Source organism: Nipponia nippon, unplaced genomic scaffold (genome assembly GCF_047370975.1).
Source record: "Nipponia nippon isolate SJK-2023a ecotype South Korea unplaced genomic scaffold, ASM4737097v1 scaffold_32, whole genome shotgun sequence".
NCBI lineage: Eukaryota > Metazoa > Chordata > Aves > Pelecaniformes > Threskiornithidae > Nipponia > Nipponia nippon.
This window is the reverse complement of record NW_028262350.1, coordinates 869,005-896,368: the sequence shown is the minus strand read 5'-3', so window position 1 is coordinate 896,368 and position 27,364 is coordinate 869,005. Positions and strand designations below refer to the sequence as shown.

General features: G+C 44.6%; 2 protein-coding genes across 8 annotated transcripts; both read left to right on the top strand.

The window, feature by feature from the left end:
* Positions 1-89: 89 nt before the first annotated feature.
* Positions 90-20,211, top strand: NBR1 (NBR1 autophagy cargo receptor). 4 transcript variants are annotated; one of them, XM_087770524.1, is made up of 21 exons: positions 90-417; positions 2,694-2,756; positions 4,072-4,090; positions 4,479-4,501; positions 5,362-5,580; positions 6,149-6,223; positions 7,380-7,597; positions 8,734-8,898; positions 9,393-9,599; positions 10,914-11,073; positions 11,589-11,876; positions 12,325-12,477; positions 12,960-13,035; positions 13,495-13,605; positions 14,121-14,279; positions 14,403-14,537; positions 15,177-15,537; positions 15,833-15,927; positions 16,498-16,576; positions 17,340-17,445; positions 17,822-20,211. In XM_087770524.1, the coding sequence occupies exons 1-21, from the start codon at positions 259-261 to the stop codon at positions 17,993-17,995; spliced, it is 3,045 nt and encodes a 1,014-aa protein (XP_087626650.1). In that variant the 5' UTR covers positions 90-258; the 3' UTR covers positions 17,996-20,211. The 4 variants fall into 4 exon arrangements, with proteins under 4 accessions (XP_087626650.1, XP_087626649.1, XP_087626648.1 ...); XM_087770523.1 differs by having other exon boundaries at positions 17,819-20,211; XM_087770522.1 differs by having other exon boundaries at positions 14,094-14,279.
* TMEM106A (transmembrane protein 106A) lies at positions 19,820-27,308 on the top strand. 4 transcript variants are annotated; one of them, XM_087770539.1, is made up of 9 exons: positions 19,820-19,959; positions 21,839-22,072; positions 22,505-22,568; positions 22,707-22,820; positions 22,969-23,128; positions 23,648-23,788; positions 24,343-24,386; positions 25,035-25,088; positions 26,416-27,308. In XM_087770539.1, exons 2-9 carry the CDS (start codon positions 21,859-21,861, stop codon positions 26,534-26,536), a joined length of 912 nt encoding a protein of 303 aa, XP_087626665.1. In that variant the 5' UTR covers positions 19,820-19,959; positions 21,839-21,858; the 3' UTR covers positions 26,537-27,308. The 4 variants fall into 4 exon arrangements, with proteins under 4 accessions (XP_087626665.1, XP_087626664.1, XP_087626666.1 ...); XM_087770538.1 differs by lacking the exon at positions 19,820-19,959 and adding an exon at positions 20,270-20,385; XM_087770540.1 differs by lacking the exons at positions 19,820-19,959; positions 25,035-25,088 and adding an exon at positions 20,270-20,385 and having other exon boundaries at positions 26,416-26,537.
* The last annotated feature ends 56 nt before the right edge of the window (positions 27,309-27,364 follow it).

Below are 27,364 nucleotides of genomic sequence, written 5' to 3'. Positions count from 1 at the left end.
GGTGCAGGGAAGGGCGTGGCTGATTGGCTCCGCCGCACGTATTTCCCCGGAGTGCGCAGGCGCCGGCGCGGCGCGTTGTGGGCGTAGCCTAGGCAGTAAGCGTCTGCTGGCGGCGCTGCCCCGCGCTGTTATTGTTGTGGTGCCGCAGCGTCCGGCCCCGCCCCGCCGGCCAACCAGGGCGCTGGGGAGGATGAGTGGCAGGCGGGGCTGCTAATAGTATCGCGCGGAGGGCGCGGGGCTGGCCGCCCTCGGTCCGCCATGTTAGGGTCGTCGGGCCGCCTGACAGGGCTTCGCCTGCTTCCCCGGGAGCGCGGCATGGAGCCGCAGGTGAACCTCCGCGTCGCCTGCCGCGGGGAGACCCAGAGCTTCCTGGTGTCGGACGCGGCGCACACGACGTGGGCAGATGTGGAGGCCATGGTGAGCGCTGCCCGTCCCGCCTGGCCGCAGGCGGCGGAGCGAGGGGCCGCAGCCGCGGGAGCCCTCTCGGTGGGGCGCTGGGAGCGTAAGCGTCTCTCCAGGGGCCCGGCGATTTCTCTCTCGGCTTGCTAAGCCGTGCCCCCCACTTCATAGGCTGTTAGGACTGGTGGTTTATTCTGCTGCGTCTCAGTTTTTCTTTTAGCGTTAACAGTAACTTTAACTGCTGTTATATACTTCGAGCAGCCTGAAAAGCCTGTTCTGGAAAGGCTTCTTACGGGTCCCTTGTTTTTCTGTGTGAGCAGGTGGCCTTACCTGTGTGCTTTGCTCTTTTCCACAGTTATGGAGACTTGGTTTTGGCACTGTACCCCCGTGAAGTACAGTCTGTGCGTCCTATCCCCTATTCTTTTACTCATGCAAATAGATATGGTGAAGTAGCACTCTTTTGTTGCTTATAGAACGTTTTCCTGAGGATTTATCTTTGGTCTCTGGGGTACTGAGTCACTAACATACGTTTCTGGCTTCCTGGTGCCTTGTGTGTGCTAGTTTGGATATAGCCGGTCTTGTTAGTGGGCCACGCGCGAGTAGACAGGTGCTTATGAAGGTCTGTATATCATGCACTTGGTATACTGAGTAGTTTTTGTTTGGATGTTTGTTTCCAGTGCTATTTAGTGAACATTGCTGTATTGGCTGAGGTTGAAATTGCAGTGATTTTTTTTTTTTTCTTTTATTCTGTAGCAACTGTTCTGCTTTTTTAGCTTACTCTCAAAGTTGCATCTTAAGAGATCTTGCCAGTATTTTATTTTCTCTTTCAGTTATTTTTTCAGCTAACATATTTCAGTGTACCTCGCAGGAGGTTCTTGCGTTGTGAATTACTAAAATTCAAAGTTTGAACTGCATCATCTTCACTCGTGGTATTTCAGTCTTCTAGAAGAGGCGCTAGTTCAGGCTTAAAATACTTGGTGACAAGTAGACCGTGCAGGAATGCCTGAGCTAGTCAGAATCCTCCTTGCATCAAAGCTGGAAGCAGATTGCTACGTAAGCGTGGTGTTGCCCTTAATCTTAAGTAGTCTGAGAGGGAGGGTGTGTTTGTTCAAGGTGTGGTGTTCTATTACAGTAATGTTTTTGTAACCAAGGTGGTACCGCTGGGTGTCTCTGCACTATGTTGTGTGAATTACTGTTTCGAGGTAGTATTTTAACAGTAGTTAAACTGTGTCTTTCCTATGTTTTAATGTGTTATGAGACATGTCTGGTGTTTATAGGGGATAAACTAATCTCTGGTTCTAGCTTGATTTTTAGGGGAAAAATTTGTGGTACTAAACAACATAGATACAGACCACGGTTTCTTTTTGACAAGCCGAGTTGGTTCTCTCGCTGCACTCCCCAAATTAATTTGGGGTATATCACGGGAGGAACCTGCCCGGAGCACATTGATCGGAGAATGTATGTAGCTATGTTATTGTGCTCCTGTCGTGCTCTGTAAGTCCCAGCCATCTGCTGTCTTCTAAGGCTGCTGCCCTTCTCCTGGTAGGTTCAGGCTAGCAGAATGTGCCTCAGATACAGCAGTTTTTCAGAGAGAGTTTCTGTTGAGAAAAGTACAGCTTGTGGAGGTAAACGATACAAAAATGCACATGAATCTCAAAGTCTGTTATACAACACAGGGGAACAACGGCCTTCGTTTATGGTTTATTTGATGCTTATTCTCCTAATTCTCATCTCTATAATGGATTTAGATGTTCAGATATACAGTGCATCAGCCAGTGAGGAGTAGAATGAGATACTTGCTCATTTTAGTACTTGAACTAATCCTGGCTTCTCAAAACACAAATAGGTTAGTGGAAAAAAGGCTGCTCACCTGTGTGAGCTGTCTTCCTGGTGCTTTTTAATGTAAAAGTTAGCATTCTGTGATTGCTGGCTTTAGCCTTTGCGTATTGCAGTGTTTACCATGACTGAGTTCCTTAACCCTGAGCTAGCCCTCTTATAATGAAAAGGTTATTATTATTTATTTTGGGGTAAACATTAACTAGGGAAGGTGAAACATGAAAGAAACGAATGTTTTCTTTTCATTAGAGCAAGTTAGTAAAGGTTGGAGGCAAGGCACTGGGGAGAGTGGTTCAACTCCAGAAGAATGCATTCTGTAAAACAGTGTTTTATTTCAGCTGAGAAACTGAAGGGAGGGGTGGAAGGGTTAAAACATTTTTCCCTATTAATAATCATGACTAACTGGAAGCATCTGTCGTCTTGTCTCATTGTGGGTTTGTGTTGTTTTTTCCTTACAGGTTAAAGTTTCATTTGACCTGGACAACATTCAGATCAAATACATCGATGAGGATAATGATGAGGTAAAATACCCCCCACCCTCCCAACAGGTCTACCAAAATATGACTGGTGTGAACCTTTCTGCCTCTTGATTATTTGTAGTGGGTCCTTCAGGAGAGTCTATTATACAGATCAGAGGTGACGTTTTTGCCCCTTTGATAAGAAAATAGCTATTAGTCTTGTTGTTTCACTCTTAATGTAGCATACTTATTTTAAAAATATTTTTTTAGAAGCTACTACCTTTCTTTTTCCCACCCTACAGAAACAGCCAGTGGTTCTCTGGGCTCTGAGGGAGGGATGCTTCTGTTGAGGGACTCTCTTATTTTTCATTTTATCAGAATAAGGTAGTTGTAACTATTTGTGTTTGCAGCCATGGCAAAGCCCTGTCTCTTCGATCTGTACTCCTTCCTCTGAAAAATGTAGCATACGTTTGCTTCAGTGATCTGGGGTGCTCAAATCCTCTGCTCGTTCTATGCAAATGCTATAATCTCCAAGCAGATTACTGACTCGGAAAACAAATTGATTACTTCTAGTTGTCCTTGTTGAGTAACTTCCTGCTGGGCATAAGCTCACCCTCTCATGTTGTTTCTGTTTATCTAGAGATTTAGAGTAGAATGTAGCTCTCAGACGGCACATAACTATTGCAAAATCTGTGTTCCACTGCTTGGTTTGTAGCTCTACTGAAGTGCAGAGATGGGGATCTTTGTTTCTATCTTTTTTTTTCCCCTAAGGGGAAATGTCACGATGCTTCCAGCAACATTTCAGGGAAAGATTCTCCCCTTATTTTCCAGCCTGTATCTATATAAATATATAGATGCACGTATTAAAGATATTTTTCAAATACTAATAGAGTAAGCATTGTTCACAATCATGCAATGCTGTAGTGGTTAAACAGATTCTTGTATTAGTGACACCTATGTGCAAAATTGGTAAATGAGCACCTGTAGAAGATGGGCTTGGCTTGTGTCTAAATCCAAAGAACAGTTAAGTCTTTTGTGTTGCGCATTAAAAGGGACTGGGTCCAACCTCTGTGAACCTGTATAGCGAACCCAGTGTTACTGGCACCAGCTTGCTTCCAGTAGATGAGACCAGACTTGTTCTGGGTGCTAGTAGGTGCCAGAGACCTTGCTTGTTGTGCAAATCTAGTAAAGAACACAGTCTGCTCCAGAACTCCACAACATTGGTTAATGATTAACCGTGGCAGCAATAACAAATATCTGAAGGACTGGTACTTCAGGAACTCTGTATAAAAGGACATTTATTTTGAAAGCATGTTAATTTTAAGAGAATCACAAAAATATATCAGTGGCTATTACTCACTATTATTTCTCTTTGCAGGTGTCTGTGAATAGCAAAGGTGAGCTGCTACTTTACTGAAGTGAAATCAGTAGACAGACCCCAACTGTTGTTCCTGTTTTTGGAGAAGCAGTTGAGAATGCTTGCTTTTTGATTTTTGGATTTTATGTATGGCTGGGTATCAAATCCTTCCTAAAGGAAGGAGCTTTTGATCCATAGGAACAAATTGGAAATTGCTAAATTAATGGAATGTTAAGTCTCTAGGCTGTGAGAACATGTTTGCTTGTTGCTGTATATACAACTTCTTCCTTCAGTAGCGCTATTTTAAAAGAATTTACAGAAGGTATGGGAGACACTCCTTGATGTAAGGGTCCCTAAATACTGTGTGCTAAACTTACATCTATTGTTTGAGACAGGGAAAATTTACATTTCTTTCCCTTTTTCTTTAGAGGAATATGAAGAAGCTCTGAAGGTAAATGCTCTCTTTGACTTTTTTCAATATATTTGTCCTGCTCCAATTAAAATTGGTGTAGCTGAGGAAAAAACCAGCATTACCTGGCCCATGGAAATCAGAATAGCTCAGTTTTCTAGCTTTGGACACTAGCTTGAATGTTTTGCTACAGTTTTTTTCCATCCAGGCTAATCTTGATTTGTATAAATTAGTTGATTAGGCAGTTGTGGTTCAGGGCCCTGAGCAGCCAGTTCATTGGTTAAATGACTGGCTTTCTCAGACACTTAAACAGTAATCCCATATTTGGAGATACTGGGCTCTAGTGGGATCCCTTTAAAAATCTTGCCACGTAGACTCTCATGTTGTACTCTCTGGCAATAAAACTCCAGTTGGCATCAGTGCTTAGTTACTTTATAAGCAGTTAATTTTACTTAGACAAAATAAGAATTGCATTCCTTTAAGTTTCAGTTGTACAGTACTAATGCTTTCAAGAACTTTTTGCTCATGGTCTGAATTTCAAATCTGATAATAATTTGAAAATAATCATAAATTAAAATTTACTGTAAGTTCCTGGACAGAATCTCTATTATTTACTGGCTCATATGAACAGCTTTATTGTAGATTGAAAAATTCCTGCAGAATATCTGCATAATTAACCTTTTTCTTGTAATAAACTTTTTAATAAGCATACTGGTCACCTTTAAGAAAGGCAGAATAGACTATCAGCTGCCTGCGCCTTGGTGTTTCACTCAATTTTTCTTTTTGTGTGCGCCACTCTTGCCCCAGCCTCTCCAGTATAGCGTAGTGCTGTAGTTTTACAGCATTTTGTATGTTGGTTGTAAGTGGAGTAAATATGGTGTATGTATGTGCTGTTTATTTAGATTGCAGTTAAACAAGGAAATCAACTTCAGATGAATGTGTATGAAGAAAACTCTTCTCTGAAAGAAACTTTGTATTCTTGTTCTTCGCAACTACATGAAAAAACTGTGACAGAAAAGTTGGCACCTCTTAAGGATGAGAAGAAACCTCTTTCGCGCTGTTCCATGCCAGCTCAGGGGTTAGAGGAAGAGTTAAAAAATGAAGAGGAGCTGACAATTCAGGTAGGATGCAGAGCTGAATTAAATATTCATTAAAACGAAGAATTTGTATGCGTAGTTCACTTCACAGACTGATCGTCATCTTTACCCATACATAAAAACTGAGTTCAGAAGTTGGTCTTCATTTTCAGCTACCTGCGCCCACTGACGCTTGCAAAATTGTTTGAATGTCCTCAAGAGGATATTTTGATGCTGCACTTAGAAATACAGATTCTTTCACATTGACCATTCTTAAGTATTTTGATAAACAAAGCGATTGGTCTCCTGAAGCCCTGATTGTCATCTAGTAACTTCTGGTTGGTTTGATGTCTTTGGCTTTGATGTGTAATTACACTCAAATGCTAATAAGGCAGAAATCTTTCAAGGAAATGTCAGTGGCTTCCTTGTGTTGCTTTTCCACTGTTTTCCAAAGAACTTGACAGCTTTTTTTTTTTGCAAAGACACTTGAGGGGAGAGCTATTTGAAAGTGCTTAACTTGCTGTATTGAGGTTTTTTTGCAGCTTTGCATACTTAAGGTTTGTGACTTATTTTTGTGGGGTGTGTGTGTTTTTGTTTGGTTTTTTTTCCCCAGGAAAAATTAAATCACACTAGAACAGGAAGAACAAATGAAAATCCTCCAGGATGGTTTACTAGCTACTTGGAAACAGTAAGTGTGTTTTCTTCTGGATTTTAGTATTATTAAAGGCATACATAAGAGGCTGTGGGTGGAAAAGATACCTGTGATGCCTGACTATACATCTGATCACACTTGCTGTTAGTACTTGTGACTAGGGTCTTAAAGGGCATTTAGGCATCTAATCACTTCGCTTTTGTGGTGATAAATGGAAACTAGATGCCTAACTATGACTGTGCAGTGTAGGTGTTACCTTAAAAAAAAAAAAAAAAATTTTGATACATGCCACTTCTTGTCAAAAATGAGTTGTTTGATTTATGCACTTGATTGGCTTGAGTTTAGTTTTAAGTAGCTCCCATGCTAGAATCCCTGTGCACTGTAGATAGTCATAGGAACTTCGGGGCACTCGTGATGAGAGAGCGAGCATGAAATACGGTGTTGCTTTTGGAGGCTCTAGTTTGACTAGTTTCAGTAGGGTAATACTTAAGGTTTCCTGAGATTTGAAGCATAGCACTTGATGACCTTGCTTTTCTTGATTGCTCGGTTTAAGAAAATACTTTCAGGAGGCCAATGAGTATAACTTATAGATTAAGATGATGTGGGTGTTAATTTGTTTTGAACAGCTAATAAACATCACTGAGAAGCAGTTGGATACAAATGCTAAGAATTAATTAGCTATCGAATTCTTGAAACTAAAAGTTACAGCGATACAATAGTATATGCATTTATCTTTAAGCTTTTCTTTTCTAGCATCTCTTTTCCTTTGCCACCTCTTTCTACAAACTAAAGATAGGGGAACTTAATGGTTGTATTTAAAACATCCCTGGTAGACAAAATCAGGACTTAATGACAGAGACTCCAGAGGGCTTTGTTGGGAGTTGTGTTAATGGTCTCCGAGATTAGTTTCCTTCCCTTTGTGCAAGGCTATGGAAGAACCTTAGTACTGTAAACATGAGTATGTGACTCCTGGTTTGCCTTGTTAAAACCTATGGACTGGTATTTTCTAAAATACAAATCCTCTTTGAGGAATGTAATACTTGTTTAATTTCATCTGGAATGTGCTGGGGGGATGGGAAGTGGATTCTGAGCTGCTTTATGACTTATGGATTGGGAGACTTGGGACAATGTAATCCGACTTTTGAAGCTGCATAGGTGGGTCTCATCCGTGACTACTTTAATTTTTTTCCAGTTCAGGGAACAAGTAGTTAAAGAAACTGTGGAGAAACTGGAACAGAAGCTATATGAGAAGCTTGTTCATCACAATCAGCCTCCAGATTTTCCTGAGAGCTCTGTTACAGCAACACCTCTGACTTCGGAGAGACCATCAGGGAATGGCAACCAGTGTGACTGGCTGATCTCCTGCTCCAACTGCCAGGCCCGAATTGTTGGAGTTCGCTACCAGTGCAGGTAGAATGTGATGAGAGATGGGAGTGTGGGAAACCTAGCGTGTGAGGCATGCGAGTGAGTCTGAGAAACAACTTGGTGGTGTAGACTTCTAGATTTCTGATCTGCAGCGTGCTGTACATTTCAGAACCTCTAGTATGTGTCTCTCAAACAGCTTATGTTCTCTGCTGTGGTGACTAGACCTTATCTGCATAAGGGCAAAATTAATACTTTTTTGAGAAAATGTAGTTGTTAAAGCAAAGTGAGAGAACTTTATAGCACTTGCTATATTCTCAAACACTCTTTACCTTTTTTGCATATAACATGCAAATTGCACATAACATGCAATTACAGTAATTGTAAAAGAAAATGTTTCATTCAGTTCAGTTAACTAAACAAAAAAAGCAAAACTTGTAACCACCCGCCTGTCATAGTCCTTTATTTAGTTCTGACAGTCAATGAGACTAAGGCAGGTCATGCTTCTTTTTAATGTTCTCACTGTTGTCAGTTTAATAATATGAAATAGGTTTTGATGAGTATCTTAAGTGAGGTGTCAAAAGTGAGGTTTTTATTGGAATGAGACAATTGCTGTAAAGGCAAATATTTTCAGGACTAGGCAGCAGCAGTGAATGGAATGCCAGCAGGGCTTTTTTTTCTTTGGATGTTTATTTTTCTTGCTGGCAGGAGTTGACAGTCTGTTTTGGTTTTTTTTTTTTTTTTTAACCAGTCCTGTTCCTGCAGGAGCAATCTGCTTGCATCCTTGAATACTTCAGTTGACTTACCCGCTGTATTTTCATAAGCAGCATGCTGTTCCTAGCATTCGATTTCGGTATAACGTTTTATCCTTTATAGCAGCAATTGTTAGTCACTTGTGCTAAAGGAAGCATCAGTTTTTTTCAATGTGTATTCAAGAAGGAAGGGAGAACTGTTGCAGTTTTGCCAAGAAGAGAGATACTGATCTAGGTATTCCAGATGGCTCAAATATTGATGTAGAAGTGAGACAACCAGCTTGTGTTTCACTCAAGCGCTGCTTACAATGGTAGTACGATTCAGAGTTGTTTCCCTGCAGAAATGTAAGAATTAATTACCCTTCAGTGTCTTTCTAGTGCATTAATTCTTTGTCTGCCTCTTGGTAACCTTCTGCCTTTTCTGCTTTGCAGCCTTTGTCCAGCCTACAATATCTGTGAACAGTGTGAAGCAGGAATATATGCACATGACCCTAATCATGTCTTGTTAAAGCTGCGAAGACCTGTGCTGTGTATGGCTGAGAATTCCAGCCTTGCAGAGTTTTCACCTCGCCTGCCTGCTACTCTGGAGCAAGTTAGGTAAATGGTGGCACCTGTCAGTATCTGATGAGATTATCCTGATAGCAAAGTGGAAACACCTGTATTGGGGTTGATGTTCAGCTTTTATTTTAGATTTAGAAATAACAAGAAATGGAAATGGTACTCAGACTTTATTGTGAGTAGCTAAAATAAGCTATATACTTATAAATGGCCTAAGGCACAAATCTTACAGCGTTTTTAATAACAAAGTAGAAAAGACAGAATTTTGTGTCATAGGTGGGTAGCAAACTTGGAGAGCTTGCTTTTTCTTAGAGCATACTCTAATCTGCCTTTAAGTCTGCTTTTTCACTGAGGCCATTCAAAATACCTTCACAAGCAACTACGAAGATGTTCTTTTAAAATCATTTGATATCCACTCTAGAAGCACGAGGCATTTCCTTGAAGCGTTCCCTTTGAAACTAAGACTGTGTTGGCTAAAGCTAAGTTCTAGTCGATTTAATGTATTGTAAGAAGGTGGCTTGTTCTCTCTGCAGGCTCCAGAAACAGATGGACAAAAGATTTCTGAAGGCAGAAAAGCAAAGATTACGAGCAGAGAAGAAACAGCGAAAGGCAGAGGTCCGAGAGCTCAAAAAGCAGCTAAAATTGCACAGGAAAATTCATCTGTGGAACTCTGTCCATGTACTGGAAAGCAGTGGCTCACCTGCTCTGAAATCTGAGAGTCTCCAACCTAATACCTTCCTGTAAGAGAAGTTGTTAGCTGAGCATTTCTTAGTTGTGCCATCTGTCCTTTCGTGGCGAGACCAAGTTAAAGTAAGAGGAGGAAGGTTATGAAATGGCTCATTTAAAGTGCCATTTGTCATTAGGCCCTGTGAGAATTTTGTCTAAATGGAATTTGCAAGGTGGAGTGTTTTTATTGTTTTTACTTTGGAGGAGAGTAGGAGAAGAAAAAAAAAGCAACTGATGGTTATTACCAGAAACTTACAGACTTATATTGATTTAGGAGGAAGGGGAATGCCTAGGATTACATATATACGCATGATGCACATACAGCGTAAATTAGTGTTGCTGCCAGCTTATAAAAGGCCAATTTCTGGCTATATGAAGTGTCTCTGCATAAAGTCAAGTACCTTCTGTGTGCTTATGTTCAGTGCTCTTTTTTTTTTTCCTGTTCTATGTGATCTTAGGCTGAGGCTCACTGGACAGCAGCCTTTGCAGGCAACCACTTTGCATTTTCCATTCCCTTTGGTTTTATGAATGTACAGGTGTAAAACTTGTATAGTTCTAGTTTCTTTAATTCATCCCTTCCATTTAGGACATTTAAAAGTCAAATTAACATTAATCAGTGACTTACATTTGTGGGGAGCTTAAAATAGCTATCTTTGCTTCCTTTTTGCTGAACAGGCATGTTACAGGAGCAAAACCAATGCTAATTTAGGTCCGAATTCATTTTTTTTTTTTTTTAACATCTTTTAAAGTTGGCATGCATATGAGCTGCTTCACCAGTCTCCTCTCAGTGTGCCCACATTAGCAGTAAAGCTTTGGATTAAATCTATTTTTGAGTGCCTTTCAGGAGAAAACTGGTATCTTGATGAAAAATGTTGCTTGTGAGGCCAAATAAAAGACACTAGCGCTTAGATTATAGCACGATCTTTTTGATTCAATATCATAAAGAAAATGACTTCATTCTCTAAGAGAATAGCATAGCCCGAAGTGCTGTCAGACTAAATCAAATCAGGTGAAGATCAGTGAACTTTTCTCTGCTAAACCTGAGTTCTGCAAGTATAATAACATTCTTCCAAATAAGCAAAGAGTGTCTTGCTGTGTTTCTTTTTTCCTTAAGTAAAGGCAAGCAAACTGCTATGTGGTGTTTAGACTCAAGATGAAAACAGTAGCTAAAAATGTTAGAATTTTGAAACACTTCTAGAGATAAAAGATGAAAACAAACTATAAACAGCCTCCTCTGTTTTTAGCCAGTGAAACAGCAGCTGAATGACTTCCTCAGTTTCGGTGGTTTTTTTGGTGTATTTTTTGTTTGTTTCCTGCCCCAATCCCAGGAGTCCCAGTCAACCCTTTCAAGCAATTGTCCCAACGCTAAGCGCAGTATTTGTGGATGAGAATTTGCCCGATGGGACTCACTTGCAACCAGGAACAAAGTTCATCAAACACTGGCGAATGAAAAATACTGGCAACGTGGAATGGAGCTCAGACACAAAGGTATCTTTGTACTTTGCTATTACTTCTACACACTAAAATAGTTCTGGAAAATAATACTTGTGTGCATTAGGAATCTGAATTCTCTGTCAGAACCCGTTCAGGAGTTCATTTGGCGTGTTCATTCACAAGCTGGGAGTTCTGGGGCAATAAGCTGTCTAGGTGCTCTTTACAGCTGCAGACTATAGGAGGAAAGCAGTCGGGATTGACGTCACTGAGCACGTCTGCCGGTGCTGTTATAACGTTACAGTTCAACCTTGTTTACAGCAGCTGTGTTGCTTCTCTGACTTCAAAAAGCCTTTCTTCTGCGAGTGACTGAGTTCATGTTCAAAGGTGGGGGTATCTTCTTACTCTGTGGTGACAGTGACTAATGTGAGCGTGTTTACTGGAAGCCTCTCTTCTCCATGCCTAGTATCTCCAAGGCCTTTCAGCAGAGGAGCTTTAAGTGCTCCTTACTGCCCACAGTTTGCAGAGAAGCTTGTGAAGTTAACTTTTGCTTTTTCTGTTGTGCATTTCAGCTGAAGCTTATGTGGGGAAATCTGACCTTGGCATCTTCTGAAAAGAAAGATGTGTTAGTGCCATCCCTTCCATCGGGACAAGTAGGAACGGTGTCAGTTGAGTTTGTAGCTCCGAATATAGAAGGAACGTACACCTCTCACTGGAGACTGTCACACAAAGGGGAACAGTTTGGGCCCAGGATCTGGTGCAGTATTGTTGTGGATCCCTCCCCAGCCACTGACTATCTGGAAAGCAATTGGAAGGATTCCGAGTCCTGTCAGAAGGATAAAGCTGCCAGCACCAAACAGGCAAGTAGCTGATGCGGTATTTGGGGCAGTTGCGAATTGCCTAGTAGAAGGAGCAATGGCTATTGTTTGGTGCAATGGCTTAGCGTCCCTAACTGTATTGATTTCCAGGAGATTCTTTTAGTTGTTTGCTTCTAATTTTTACTTTTAATAGAAAAGAAACACAACTTTTATGCATTTGTAAGTTCTAAAATGGTCATTCTTTTTGACAGGCATGGGATTATTTATCAGTCTGTTGCAGTTATTTGTCTGGTTCTTTGATTGAACTGAAATGCTGCAGGGTTTCTCTTTATGTTAGATTGTGTCCTTTTGGCTCTAAAATGAGTTGAATTAAATCTCTCCAAGTTACTTGTGTTCTTCTACACAATATGCAGGCTTTACCTTTCATCTAATTGTTTTATTTACTGCCAGCCTAAGGGGCTTCTGGGACATTATTTTTATGCTTTTGCAGGATACTTCGTCAAAGACAGAAGCAGGTGCTCAGCTGATGGGTGAAATCATGGAGCAGGCTGAAATACCTCTGCCAACTATTCCTTTAAAGATCAAAAATCTGCCAAGTGAGAGAGAATTTTATATCCCATCTGTTGATCTCCTCACCGCACAGGTAAAGTGCTAAAATTCAGATAGCGCTAAAACAAACCACCTTGGGTTTGATATCTAGGTACGTAGACATCCATGAGAATAAAAAGCTTCTGAGCTGTAAAATAGCCACTGTGTTTTCAGGAAGAGTATATTGCGTTTTATATAGCAGAACTATTTTCTTGGATTAGTATTGGGGACTGTCGCTATGTGGAAGGTACGTGCAGGACAGACTAAGGTTCTCAATAGAGAGTTGCAGGGTTGGGTCTTTCTCTGGCCCCTAACAAGGGAGTACTTAGCTTTGCCTCTTGCTGCCCTGATTCCTGTACAGTATTCTGTGATGTGGATGTACGTTATGGGAAAATTGCCTTCTGTCTGAGATCTTGCTGGGTAACTAAGGAAGTGGAGTAGACTTATTTGTAAATTAATGGGATCTGATGCTGGGAAGTACAGCATAAGGTTCCATCTCAGGGCTTGATGAAAACGGTGTGGTGTTTCTTTCTGTAGGATTTGCTGTCCTTTGAGCTGTTGGACATTAATATTGTGCAGGAATTGGAGCAAGTGCCACACAATACTCCTGTTGGTAAGGTTCTTCTCGTATTCTGTGTGCTGTCTGTAACATTCGGAGTTAACTGTTTACCCACTGAAAAGCTAAATTTTCTTGTGCAAAAGGCTTATTTGTTCTTTGGGTTAGAGTGTCTTCCCGGCTCTCCTGTCTTTCCATTTTGATTCTTGCTGCAGTCTTAGAGGAGATATTTGATAGTGATTTGTATCCTTTGTATTTTTCAGTCTCGGCTTCTTTTCAGCTTCACAACCCCAAGGCTGTAAGATTCCAGATATCGAAGAAGGCTGGCATTTTCTTTGCTCAACCAGTGCCAGTGTAATGCAAAGCTAGTTGTTTATTTCACCAAATTATCTTGTAAGATAACTGGGTTTCTTCAGCCTTGGAAAAAAAGGATAACCTCTTAAAAGGTTGCCTCCTGGAGGAAGGAAAGTTCCTACTCCTTTAGTGCCAATTATCTTTGCTGCCTTTGTTTTTCAGACATGACTCCATGCATGTCCCCTTTGCCACGTGATAGCCCCTTGCTGGAGAAACCTGGCTTAGGTCAGATAGAGGAGGAGACCGAGGGGAGTGGATTTAAACCAGTGCCTGGTAAGCAGTAGTCGTGGGGAGCTTGGGGGTGAGGAGAGGAGGATGTTGTCACTTCTGCGTGGTCAGCAGTCTTGATGTCTAAAAAGAATTCTAACTAACTCCTGTCTCTCCCTTCTGTGGAAAAACAGTTGTTTGGCTCATAAACCTGTAGTCTGACACTACTCTCTGGTTGTAGCAGTCAGAGCGTAATATATGTAGAATTCAGAAATAGAAATGCTTCTCTTGATTTGTCCGACTAATAGAATTGTTGAGAGAATTAACAGCTTGCCCTTTATAGACTAGACTATGCTCCAACACTCCAGGTGTGGCCCCCATACTTCTCAATCACTTTCACATTCAACCTGAACTGAATTCCAGAATCTTTCAATTTTTAAGAAGAATTAACACATAGAGTCAGTATTAGCCTTGGCTAGCCTAAAAGATTCTTCTTACCCTTGCATTTCCTTGTGGGTGGTGTTAAAGTAATTTGTTATGTTTCCCTTTCAAAGGAATGACCGAAGCCTGCTTTCCTGCAGATACTTGCATAGTGAAAGTGAAAGCTGAACACCCCCTGAACCAGGAGGAAGGGGAAGAAGATATGAGTGGGACTCAGTTTGTCTGTGAAACTGTAATTCGCTCTCTCACCCTGGATGCTGCACCTGACCATAGGCCCCCACAAAAAAAGACCGTCAGGAGTAAGTGCTGTCTTTAGCTGGCTTCTGTGGCTTTACTTTTTTGCAGTCAGGCATTGGCCGCAAATTGCCCTGTGCTGCAGGTGGTGGTATCGCTTTAATTGCTTTTCCTGATTGTTTTATTAGACTCTTTACAAACACTGCAAGACACCTTCGGTTGCAATGCGATAAATGAAGAATCTCCTAGGATAAAAACTAATTCCACTTCCAAAAAGGAAACAAAGATTCGTTGGTCAGAGGCAATGACAGAAAATGACTGTCGTAAGTAAAATAGGTTTGAATTTAAGATAAAGCTGTAATAAGGGCTATAAAAAAAAAACAAAACAAAACCAAAACCAACAACAAACCAGGTGTAAAAAGATCTGGCACTGTTCTAGGAAACTGGTCCTCCTTAGATCAAGAGAATCATTATTACATCAGAAAATTGGTGTCAGTACTCTGAACAAGCAGCTAGTTCAACAGCTGCTTTACAGGAAAAATAGTGAAACTGAGACATAAAGCTTCCAGTGGGGAATTCAAATAAGCACTCACACGTTAAGCATGGCTGGCGCTTCCATACTTTGTACCTGTAGCTTGAAGTCAGTGCTTTGAACTTTCTGATGTGTGTAATTTAGGAGCTGAAGACTACTGTTGAAGTTCTCAGTGTAGCTCTTATTCCTGTTTCTATTATAAGCATTAATATCAGGGGCATACCTGCATAGGCTTAACACGAAGTTCCATTACTCTTTCACGCTACACCCCCACAACAGACAAATAAAATGATACCATTAATAGCAGCAGCAAAGGTTGACAGTTGTTTCTGAATACTTGCCTTTTATAGCTGGGGCAATGCTGTCTTTGCTGTTATCCATACAAAATGGACAATTGTTAATACTTCACTTTCTTTATTTTTCATATTAGGGGACCTTCTGCTGTCTGATGAGCGCGCAAGCCCCTGTAGTCGTACTGGCAATTCTGATGAAGAGGAAGATGATGATAAAGATGATGTTCAAAGTCAGGGTTCCTCTGCTTCGTCAGAGGATTATATCATTATTCTCCCCGAGTGCTTTGACACCAGTCGTCCTTTAGGGGAGTCTATGTATAGTTCAGCACTTTCTCAGCCCAGTTTGGAAAAGACGGGAGAACCTGAAACAGGAGCAGAGAATCCAGAAGGGGGAAGCCAGCCACAGATCAGCGTCAGTGATATTTTGACAACTTCACAGACACTGGCTGTAGTCCCACTAGCCCCAGAGGCTGCGGACACCTTGCCCCAGACACAAAGGTATGCTGCTTGGACAAGAACAAAATGGTTACGTTAGCGTTGCTGTAGAGTCAGCAGGGTGTTGTGCGTAAGTTCAGTGTCCAAACGAACATTGTTGCAACAAAAGTTTTGTCACATACTGGAGTGAACGGCCTAAATCCTGCAACTTTTTATAAAGCCTGTACTCGCTGAGTGCGGGAGAGGGAAAGAAGGGAGCACGTGAAGCTTTTTCTTTTGTCTGTTGATCTTGACTTACCTACATGTGCACGTGTAGAACAAAAGTAGTAAAAGTAATTTTTTTGCCTTATGTTCTCAGGAATGTTACATCTCTTCAGAATCCTGTCTTCCAAGAACCAGACATATCTGCTTCAGAGAATCTCTCTTCTACTCCTCATAATCAAATACGAGAAGGTATTGACAGTACTTAACGAAGGGTGCATCCACAGTTGTTACCGCCTATTCCTTATGCCTAGTATTGGATTTGATGTCTTGTTATTCTTGAGGAGAGCGGAAATCTACCAAGTAATGAGTGTTTTTTCTCTGGGTGCTGAAATTCTACTATACAGAAGATTTGAATAAAGAAATAATAATAATTGGCTTTGTGAATCAGCTAAGAGCATCTATCAATTAGAAATGGTAGGAGGGCACTCAGAAGTATTTGTAGACATCTGGAAAATTACCTCGCTCTGCGATTAATGAGCTATGTATTTAAGCTGTTGTTACAGTCACTGGCAGTTCAGTCGCAGTTCATGTCATGTTAGTAAACACCCACTCGCTAATCAGCCAAATGACTCCTGAAATCCTTTGATTGTTTTGACTCCAGTGAGAATCCTGTATACCTAGTTTGTGTCCGGATAGCTAAACTTGAAAGTATTGATTTTGGACTGAATCCCACTCCTTTCCATTTATGTACATGTTGCATCTCTTCAGCTTCTCATTAACTGGACATGTTGATCTGATAGTTTTTTCTTCCTGTTCCAGAACCCAGTGGTGAAGACAGACATGAACCAAGGTCTTCTGGATTTCTAACTAGTAAACAGAAGTGCTCAGAATACCCAAGGTAATGAAGCTGAAGCTGGGCCTTCCCCAATACTCTTTTAAACTGAGAACTGCTAAATTAGGCACCCAGGAAAAGCACTGGCTCACAGATTTCATGTAGTCAGTACTTTGGTAGAAAGGCCTCCCTTCTTAAAGGAAACGTATGCTCAGTTATGTAGTGCTATGTTTTCATAAGATCTTGGTTTCTACTTAGACACGAATATGAAGGATGCAGAATTGGCAAGCAAAAGTGTATGAAGAGCTCAAGCTGAATCCTTCTAAAATTCTGTGGGGTTTTTTCTGGAAAATCTCAGGGTTCTTAAAATAGGGATTTTTGTAAGTTAGCTACAAAGTTAAGCATCTTAAGATACTGAGACTGGAGGAATAAGACAAAATGTCGAGCAGAACATTAAGTGACTTGGGAATTGTTGGAAAACAAATGACAGTCACTCTGGCCTGCATGGATGCCTCGCAGTGCATGGCTTTCGTGTATAGAGGTACTCTTCTGGGTCAGAACACTTGATTCTTTACAGACGCCCATGTTATGGAAAGCAGACTACTGTACTTTAGCATAAAACCACAATTTAATAGAAGGTACCAAGAAAGGAGGAGTGAGCTTCCTGGCTAGCTCAGTTCCCGAGGAGCAGTGATTCCTTTGGGTCGTGGGTTGTTCTCTCCAACAAGAACTAAATCTCAGGTGGGCCATCAACAGGGAGAGACTTGCATGTCATGTGAAACAAACGCTTGGCTTTACTGACCTGAGGTAACACCTGACTTCTCTGCAGATACCCTCAAGGAAGCAGCATTGCAGGAGAACTCGTTAAAGGAGCTTTGTCAGTTGCTGCTTCTGCCTACAAGGCGTTATTTGCTGGACCGCCCATTATGGACCAGGTAAACATCTTCCCTGTGTTCTGTGAGTTTCATAGAATGCCAGCCTTAAAATTATAGGTCTATGTTTTATAAATGTGTCAATATTCTATATTCATGCAACAGTAGAATGTTAAGCTTGATGGCATCCCTTTGAAGTATGCTGCTCCACCAGCAGATAGGGAAATCCATACCACGGGGGCAGAAGCATGTCCCATAGCGTCGTGAGTAGTCATTCACCTTTGTAAGTGAACAGCGAAAGCGATTACAGCTTAATTGGGGACAAAAGGGCCTCTGTGCCTGAATTATATTCCAGTATATAATGCAGAACTGCTGCTTCAAATGGCAAAAATAAATTACCTTTTTATAGCTTATCTTACTGTCTTTTTGTTTTCAGCAGCCTGTGGCTACAGAAGAGCACACTGCCGCTCTTCTGTCCAGCCTGTGTGAGATGGGATTCCGTGACCGGCAGTTAAACCTGCGCCTGCTGAAGAAACACAACAATAACATGGTTCAAGTGGTAACTGAATTGCTGCAGATCAGTAACGGCGGCTGCTACAGCAGCAGATGCTGAACCTCCCGCTGGAGGGAGGCAGCCTCTGCCTTCAGAAAACTCTCATTAAACGCTGCAACAGTAGCAGGCTGCTCCTCAGCTGCTTTCTGTTCGGAGGTGTGACTGAAACTGTGGCTTTTCTTTGAGCTTTTGACTTTTTTTCTCATGGAAATGTCAAACAGTGTTTGTCACAGCATCTTATGCATTGAAGACCAGAATTTCAACTGCTATTTGGACCTCATAGCTAAATGAGTAGTCTTTAAGTATCTAATTTCATACTGAATCCTTTCATCAGGGAATCCTGTAGAATTACTTTAAATTTCCACCCAGATGAGAACTTCCCCTTTTATTGTGTGTAAGATTTTATTTTTTTTTTTTTTTAGGCAGCTGGAAACTTGTTTTGTTGACTTTTAACAAGCTTTGGAATAGGAACCAATGTAAAATGCTGCTGTAAAATGTAGTCTTGCCTAATTTACAAGAGATGCCCACAACTAGCAAGTTGTTTCTTCTGATATAATTCAGCAATTGATTCATCCAATGCATAGTAGTAACGTAACAGACGTTACAAACGATTCTTAGAAGAAAAAGGTTGCTCATACACAAAAGCCATCTTGGTCCATCAAACAACTTCCAAAGTGTGACAGTGTAACCACTGTTAAACTGATGAATACCAGGAAAGTCACTGCTTCTCATAGCAGGATGAAGCAGGAGAGTAAATTTAGCAGCAGCAATTGAACCACCTCTAGTAACGATAGTGCAAAACATATCTCTAACAGGAAAATATAGCCTACCTAAAATAGTTTGTTAAAATGGAGTGTAAGGGTAGGAAAGGCCTTTCTAAGAATCTCTACAGGCTCTTTGTAAAAATGTTAAAAACTTGACCGCTGTCTTTTTCCAGTATAGCGCAAACCTCTTATTCTGTTAACACCACATAGAAGAACTGAAGAAGAAACCTAGACCTGAATTGGAGTGCAAATTCTGGTAAAGTTTAGGAATGGCTTGAGTAGGGATTGTGTGACTTGCATTACAGTTTGAAAAATGCATTAACTTCAGCAGTTTGAAGCGTGCAGTCTTCTGTGAGGGTTCTAGCTGCTCCTATGTTTCCATAGACACAGCTGGAGGGTTCATTTTTCCCCGCAAGAGTTTGCTTTAGATGCCCATATTTAATTTGGAAATCTAAGAATTCCCTTCTAAATGTGCTGAGAGAGACTTGATTCTGAAGAATCACAAGAAATGAGCAACATCCACTGCTGTGCAGTGGTCTGTCCATAGATAACTTTTCAGAGTCCAGTCCTCTGAAGGTGACAGCAGTGTTGGCTACCTTCTTACTTTCAAACAAACTTTTTTCTCCTTGCTGCAGTAAGAGACCATTGATCCTAAAATATTTTATTACTGCTGCTTCAAACGAAGGTGTTCCTGTTTTGTCACAGCGTAGCTGAAGCAGTATCAGTATTGTGACTGACCAGGGGGTCAGTGGTAGTAATTTTTAAAAAAAGACGTAATACCCTTAGAGATAAGATACCATTAAAATAACTGAAGAAAAAAATGTATCATACCATTTTTGTTTTAAACCTATTTTTATAGATTGTGGAAGAGATACTCTTAAATGTTTATTTTGAAATACAGTAGAACTATTTTGCAGTGTTTCCCGTCTCTCTGTACACCAGTACAGCTGTCTGCTGTGGACCAGATAAAGATCTTTCTGTAACTTTGAGACGACTGTTTTTCCCCACCTTGACTTACGCATACTGTTTGGAGTACCCTTTGGCTTACGCCTGCTGGAGGAGGAGGAGGAGGAGGAGGAGGAAAGGACAGGGATGAAGTGCGGTAGCTGGTGAAGTTGCTCAGCGTAGTGCGGTTGTCCGCTCTGAGTGGGAGCGTGCGGCGGGACGTGCGCGCTCTGCGCGCTCGCAACGTTGACGCGCTTGATGAATGAATAAAACACTACAGCGTGTGCGGAGGAACGCTTCATTGCAGATGGAAAGGTGAAGAGTGAAATGCTGTTTTCTTTAGGTTACTTTTTACTAGAGTTTAGATAATGTACGCTCAGGCTTGAGATATATTTCTGTTGGCTTTGTATATTTTGTTAACGGCTGCATGTATAATTTATGATACATTCTGTAGTGCGGCTGCGAGCTCTGTATCTTGCGTCGGGTGAGCACTTTAAAGTGACTGTGACGAGGGGGAGGAGGGGAGCGCCGCCCTTCTCCCTCCTTACAATAAAACTCTTGATCCCCTCGGCTGTGCCCCGGCCTCTTCACCCGCGGGGGGGCGGCGGCCGGGGGCGGCCCGGCCTGGCCCGCTCGGCTCCGCTCCGCTGCGCTGCGCTGCGCTGCGCTGCCCCGGGGCGCGGCCCTGGGCCGGGGCGGCTCCGCCCCGCGGCGCTTTCGGTTCCGCCTCGCCGGGCTCCGGTAAGCGCGGGCGGCCGGAGGGGCCCGGCCCGGGGGAGCGGGCGGCGGGCGCTCCGGGGGCCTCCCCGCGCGGGCGGCGGGGCCGGCGGGGGCGCGAAGGCCGCCCGAGGGCAGGGGAAGGGGCCGGGCCCCGCCGCGCCTCCCGCCGCCGGCCCGCTTGCTCCTCGCCCCGTGCGAAGGGGCCGCCGCGCCTCCTCACGCTTGTTTCCGAAAAGCCGGCAGCGGCTGGGGGCGTCGGTGCAGCGGCGGCTTCGCTGCCTGGGGCCCTGGAGAGGCCGCGGAGATGGGGACCGCGGTGCGATACAGCGAGGCCCTTTCCGTGTTAGAACAGCCCGGGTCCTTCAGGCATCTTTGTCCTCCCCCCCCGCGCTGCCAGAGCGCGGGCAACGCGGAGTCACCCCGCGCCCGCGGGCAGCGCTTCGCAGTCTGGGGCACGGGGCTGCGGGCGGGGCCGAACGGGGCCGAACGGGCGCTGCCGCGGCTGCGCCCGCCTCGGCCGGGTGCCGGGGTCCTGGCTCTTCCTCTGTCGGGGGGAACGGCAGCTGCCCGCGGGGCCGGGTCTGCGGGCTGGGAGCGGGCCCGTGCCCCGCGCCTCTGCGCGGTGCTTCTCCAGTGGCCGCTCTCCGCGGCCGGGCGGGGGTCTCGTCCCCCGCTGGTTTTGCGGCGGAGCCCTGGGGGGTTATTCACGGGTCGTAGAAGCTGCTGTTACCGCAGCTGAGCACCCTGCCTGCGTCCGAGTCGCTGACGCAAGCAGGCTGCCGAGAGGAAAAACGGGCGCAGGTAGGAAACTGCATTCGGCCGATGCCTTTGTGGTGAAAATACGGTTGCTTTACCTCGGCTTGGTATCGTTAACGCTTTTGGGAGGATTACTAGGAGCTGATGTGAAAGTTTTTGATGGCCAGAAGCCTGGAAAAATTGAGTTCAACTATTTTTAACTTTTAAAAATAGGCTACTATTTTACCTGGGTTTAGATTCTATGTGCGCACTATTTGATTTTAGTCAGGCTACTGTTACTGTTAGCGACACCGTGCTTGGTTGGGAGTGCCAGGCCTGGACGCTCAGGGGAGCTCCCTGTTGGACGCAGGTGAACGATGACCAGTCGAGAACTTGGCGGTTCTTCTGGGCTACGTTGTCATCTCGAAACCTTCAGGAGCTTTGAGTCAGCGTTCCCCTCTTACCAAATGCTATGAGATAAAGAACAATCTGCTATACCGTTCTGCAGGGTGGCATTCTCAGCCACTTTTCCTGCAACCAGGGTGTCTAGAAGGTCGAATGTTTAAAAGAGGGAGTTACCTGCAGTAACTCAGCTTTTAAAGCCACTTCAGAGCTGTGCTTTAAGAAACTTGCTCAACCTTAGGCTGCTTGTGATCTACTATAAATGCTAATGGTGCTGTTCTTGGAGGTTGGTTGGCAGAGACAATTTTCTTAATGTGTTTTTGTGTTGCACACCTAGTGGGAATTCTTCTTTCAACCATGGGTGGAAAACTTGCGCTGTTCTGGAGAGCACCTGACCAAAAGGAGAGCGAAGGCAAACAGATTTTACCCAGGCAACTGGATGCTGAAGGCGAGATCGCCAATTACGCTAGCATCAACGCCTCTGCTATGTCCCGCGTGCCCTGCGCGGGCATTGCGCGTCGAGGCCACGTCAGCTGTCCAACGTGCCAGGGGACAGGAAGGATCCCCAGGGGTAGGTGATTCTTCGTGTGCTGTGTCAGTGCTTTGTGAGCCTTCTGAGGCTGGTACGCGTCTCTTTGCCTAAAGACCTCGGTTGAAGCAGTTGGTCTTTACCGTATCCAGCCTAGGAACGTCCTGTCTTGGTGCCTCCAGCTCACGTGTGACTTCTGTGGGCTGCCTCTGTTGGGGGAGGATGGGGTGGGAAGGCAGGCATTGCTGTTTCTAGGTAATTACTCAGAGCCCACCCGGGGAGTTGTTTCTGCCCAGAGATGGGAACGCTCAAACTGAAATCTTAGTTGCGTCACGCTTGCCTTCGACCTGGACAGCATCACCTGTGAAGCGAGCGCAGGTGGGTGCTAGGCTGCTGCGCAACGTCCTGTAGGGCAATTTGCTTTATTTCCTCGCGTGCTCAGTGTGGTCTCTGATCTGCTGCCACCTCTTCCAGAGCAAGAGAGGCAGCTGGTGGCTCTGATTCCATACGGTGACCAGAGGCTGAAGCCTAGGCGAACGTAAGTCCTGTTAAATTTTCCCCTTTTCTTATCTTTTGAATGCTGCTTCTGTGTATGAAGGAAAGCCTCAGGACTTTGGGTGTTTTGCTCTGTGCGCTCTGACTTGCAGTAAGTTTGCTGTTTACTGTGTCTTTTCAGCAATAGCAGCTGTTGGACAGCCTTCTGTGGGCAGGTGTCGGGGATCTCCAGCAATTTGTACTGTAACGTACCACGTCGATGTGTGCGATTCTACCCTGCTTCTGCTGTCGTTTGGTAGCTGGCAAATAGTTCTGCACAAAGCCATCCCAGTTTTCTGGCAGCCAAGCCTTTGTTGCCTCCTCCCTTGGAGCTGGAGCAGAACTGCAGGTGCTTGCAGCTGACAAGCCAAGAGAATGATTGTGGCCCTGGTGCTGTTTTGCAGGAAACTCTACGTGTGTCTTGCTGTGACAATCTGCCTGCTGACAACATCCCTCAGTATCTTCTTCCTGTTTCCCCGCTCCATTGCTGTGCTGCCTGCAGGGCTGAACACCTCCTCCGTTGGCTTCAACGCCACCACCACCAGTATATACCTCAACATGACGGTAAGTGCTCAGCTCACAGTCAAAGAGCGGATCTGGAGGGCTCCCTGCTTATCTCCCGTGCCACTCCGCGTGTAGGCTGGCTGACGGATCACTGTCTGAAGTTGGTCGTGCCATCCCCACCGTCTCAGTCCCCTCTCTGGCTGCTTGGAATCAATGTCCGCAGTGTGTTACAGCATCAGAGGTGTGGCTGGCTTGGCTGCGAGCGAGCAAGTCACACAAAGTGGCCAAGGGGGCTGTGTAGAAGCAGCACTGTGATTAATTCTGGGAATCCTTTTTCTTCTGCATCCTCGAGCTGCTCGGTTGTGTTTCTTTGACTGTCACGGGAGACACTGCAGCATAGGTGCCTTTGGCCAGGCTGGATGTACATCTGGGGGTTTGAAAGGGATGGTGTGGTCCAGTGTTGCTGTAAGGTCATAGCAGAAGCACATGTAAAGGAGCTTTGCAACCGTAATACATGGCCCTGCTGCAAGGTGATTTGTGTTTTGTTTTGGTTTTTGGTTTGTTTGTTTCTCTCCCTAGAACGTGCTGAACGTAACTAATAACAACTTCTACCTGGTCAGCGTCGTGCAGCTAGACGTAGAGGTTTTGCACCAGTCCCTGGTAGTAGGGAAGACCACCATGAAAACCCCGCTGAACTTGAGCCCTTTGCAGAGCAGCCAGGTGAGCTCTTCTCTTCCTTGCGTTTTTTCCTGAGCTAATCTGGATGTCCTGGGCAGGGAGGTCCTTACCGTGTACTTGATCTGCTCCTTCATCATCTGTCTGCCAAATACTCAAAGCTCTTCCACGTGCAGCTTCCCACATCCCGCTTCGGGAAGGGGTGTTGTAAGAATTTACGTGTTGCTGAGTTTGAAGCTAGTGCATTCCTGGGCAAGGAACATCAGCCTGTTCTTCGGGTAGTGGACTGGGTTGTGCGCTTGCCCTTAAATGATGGCAAGCTTAAAAACAGGTTTGACAAAGCCCCGGTGGGAACAGTTTGAGCACAGCTGAGCCATTCTTGGTGTAAAGGTCAGGCGTGTGGCCTAGATGACCTTCTTAAGGCCTTTTTAGATCTGATTTCTGATTCTATTTTCTTACCTGCTGTTAAAAACAATTGTTAGGCTAAATCTTGACATTCAGGTTCAGACGCCTAACGAGAGCCTAGTTCTCCCTGCTTCAGCTCTGAACTGTATACAAACGTGACCGTAGTTCTGTACTGCCTGCTTTCTCTTCGGCAGATCTATTACATGGTGGCCAGCAGGATACTGGACGACAACACCTAGTGAGTAATTCTTAAAGATTTCTTCCCTTGTTTAGTAAGTAACATTAATGCTTACAGGCTTTTCACGACTAGATTTCTTGTGCTGGCCCTGTCTGTAGAGCAAAGCTGAGTGAGTGTGTCCTTTTCAGTTTAATGTGTGGAGCTGATCTGGATACAAGTCTGGCACGTCCATTTTAAACTCATTTCCGTTTCTGTTTATTGGTATTCTCTCCTTAGTGTTGGCTCAACAATGTTACTTTCCATACGTTGTGACGAGTAAGCGATGGTATCAATTTGATGTCTAGGTTGTCAACTTTAAATGCTCTGTTTGTGAGCAGCTAAAGGGACCTTGTACAAACCACATTTCCCTGCAAGTGACCAGCAAGCTCTGTGAAGGTCGTAGCAACCAAAGCTTCTGTGCAGAGTGGTGCATTGCATATTTACGAGGCCCATGCTTACGAGATCCACAGTTACAGAGTTACAGCAGCAAAAGCATATTTTACTGGTGTAGATGCTGCTGAGCTTGAAGAACTTTGCCTGCATAGCTCTTGTCAGAATATTGCAAGACAGACCTTTTTGGAGAAGCAGAGAAGCAATGGAATAATTGAGGACAGGAGACACGCGGTGCAGGCAGTTCCTGTGAGATTAACTCTCTCTTTTCTCTTGTAGTAACATTTGCACCTGGACAAAAGTCAAAGTTCACAACGTTCTGCTGCATATACAGTAAGTGGTGCCTGGTTCAGAGCTATAACTAACATCCACGTCACCTACGTTGTTTCTCAGCTCCCTTCGAGAAGGTCTGCAGTCACTGTTCTTCAAGGCCAGGGCTGCCTGCAGTGTGGCTGTGCTGTTACCCAGACAGGTGTGCTGAGGTGTGAGGAGGAGGTAATTCTCCAAAGCCCTCGCTGCCCTGAGAAGTCCCCTGGATTCGGGCTCACTGGCAGCTCAGGCTGTCGCTGTTGCTTAAAGCAAGGTGGCCTGGCAAGCTTCCTTCTGGAATACCGATTATAGCTGTTGGGAAGTAATTCCCTGGTCCAGAGCTAGAAGTACTGACTGCTTCGATTACGCCTGCCTGCCTCATGGTGTTGGGGGCGGACTCACTCAGCTGGACTCTGGGCAGATGCGTGGATGATTGCCTCCCAGCGTTCTGACAGCAGCTGCCGAGAGCCAGGCAGGACAAAGCAGGCTCTTCCGCAGATTCTGCCGCCTGAGGCAGCTCCTGTTCAGGGGATGGACCAGAGGACTGTGCTCAGCTTGGCTGTGTTTTAGAGTGTGACAGGCCCTGCTGGGAAAGCAAGTGCAGGTTGGCTGTTCCTCCCTGCCAGGCAGGGAGGAGCACGGCTGCGGTGCTGTAATACCAAGCCTGCTGGGACAGGATGCTGCTGTCTGGTCTGAGTTAGAGCTAAACCCGGTGTGTGAGACAGGGAAGCTCTCAGGAGGTATAGCAGTGCTAGAACGCCTCCGTGCAGCCGTGAAAGAAGAGCGGTCTTCATTAGCTGAGTTTAAGCCACTTTGGAGAACCCTGCAGCAGAAATTGTCTCCCCGTGCAGGCTGTGCGCACTAGAGGGATCTCCCTGCACGTCTGTGTTGACAGCCTCCAGGTTGTGAGGCCGCTCTTGGAAGATGGACCTCTAGGTTCACCAGCCGCAGACTTGTCACGGAGTCCATGATTTCTTCAGGAGGGAGGAACTGCTTTTGCATCGTGGTCTTTTGTGCTAATCTAAAGCCAGGGCTTCACCTGCTGTATCTGGAAACGGACTGTGAATATTGGGGAAAGCATTTGGTTGGAGAAAGCATGTGAATCTCTTGGAGGCACGCCAGGCTGGAATTCTCCCAGGTCACTAAAAAAATGGCACTGGTGACCTCCCAAAACACAGGTGTTTAAATCTTGGTCTTCTGTTGCAATTTGAAGGGCTGTATTGTCGAGTTTCTTGTTTTATGGGTCTTAATGCAGGTTTTAACTGTAGTCAGTGCTGAGTGATGTGAAGTTTAAACAGGATCTCATCTGGGACAGTCACAAGTGCAGTTCTGGTCTGCTTTTGCCTTGCAGGGGTACCCTGACCTGCACGTACCTCTGTCATTCAGAGCAGCTGGCTTTTGAAGACTACCAGTACGTGGACTGCCGGGGGAACGCCACGCTGCCTCACCCGCTGTACCACCGCCCACCGTGACAGGGCCAGGTTGGCAGAGCTTTTGGGTGCAGCATATTCCACTGCAAAGGCAAGTCACAGGGAGACAAACTTCTGGGGCTTCTTCTCAATCTACGCCTTAAACGGGAGGCTCGGTGTTTCCTGGATAAGACTTCCATCTCTCATGCAAATTTGGTACATCCTTGGCCTTACGAATGCGGGCTCTGCTGCCCTCAGATTGCAGCTTTCTCTTTTCGGTGCCTTACCACGGCTGACGCTTCAGCAGGGCGGCCAGGGCACGGGGTGTCTCTGCGGGGCTGATCGGAGCGGGCCACGCTCCTGTGTTTCACTGCTGCTTTGGCGGCAGCGCCCTGTTAGTCAGCCGAACTCTAGTTGTTTCCTCCTTGCATAATTTTGCACTTCTGTCCTGAATGTAAGTATTTCATAACTTGAAAAAGAAGGACTGTGATGAGACTTTTTGGATGGATTGCATCTACATCACCAGAATCTAATGACATTGTGCACGACAAGAGCAAGAAACAGGACCGATGTCTCTGTGTCTCCAAGTCTTGAGAAAAAACTACTGCATGTTGTGCCAGAACACCTTGTGAGAGCGACTCTTGGGTGGCTGCTGTTTTAAGCTGTCCAGTGTAGCAGGTGAGAATATGCATTGGTGTATGGATGTATTTTTAAAACAAGCTCATCCCCTAGCTGTTCCTTAACAGCATCCACCTTGGTCAAGAAGAAAATGCGTTCTGTATCATGAGCCAAAAAAGATAGCTGCTTTCCAGCCAGCGGCGCGTGGTGGCCAGCACATGCTGTTTGTGTCTTGTTTTCTTGCGTGCTTCGGCATTTAATGCTTTCAACTTG

Bases quoted from the DNA above. Each gene is read 5' to 3' on its own strand.
- NBR1 (XM_009461919.2), top strand. From the start codon at position 259: ATGTTAGGGTCGTCGGGCCGCCTGACAGGGCTTCGCCTGCTTCCCCGG. The intron at 15,928-16,497 runs GTATTGACAGTA...TTCCTGTTCCAG, and splicing joins TCATAATCAAATACGAGAAG to AACCCAGTGGTGAAGACAGA. The intron at 16,577-17,339 runs GTAATGAAGCTG...ACTTCTCTGCAG, and splicing joins AAGTGCTCAGAATACCCAAG to ATACCCTCAAGGAAGCAGCA.
- TMEM106A (XM_087770539.1), top strand. From the start codon at position 21,859: ATGGGTGGAAAACTTGCGCTGTTCTGGAGAGCACCTGACCAAAAGGAG. The intron at 22,569-22,706 runs GTAAGTCCTGTT...GTGTCTTTTCAG, and splicing joins AGGCTGAAGCCTAGGCGAAC to CAATAGCAGCTGTTGGACAG. The intron at 23,789-24,342 runs GTGAGCTCTTCT...TCTCTTCGGCAG, and splicing joins GCCCTTTGCAGAGCAGCCAG to ATCTATTACATGGTGGCCAG.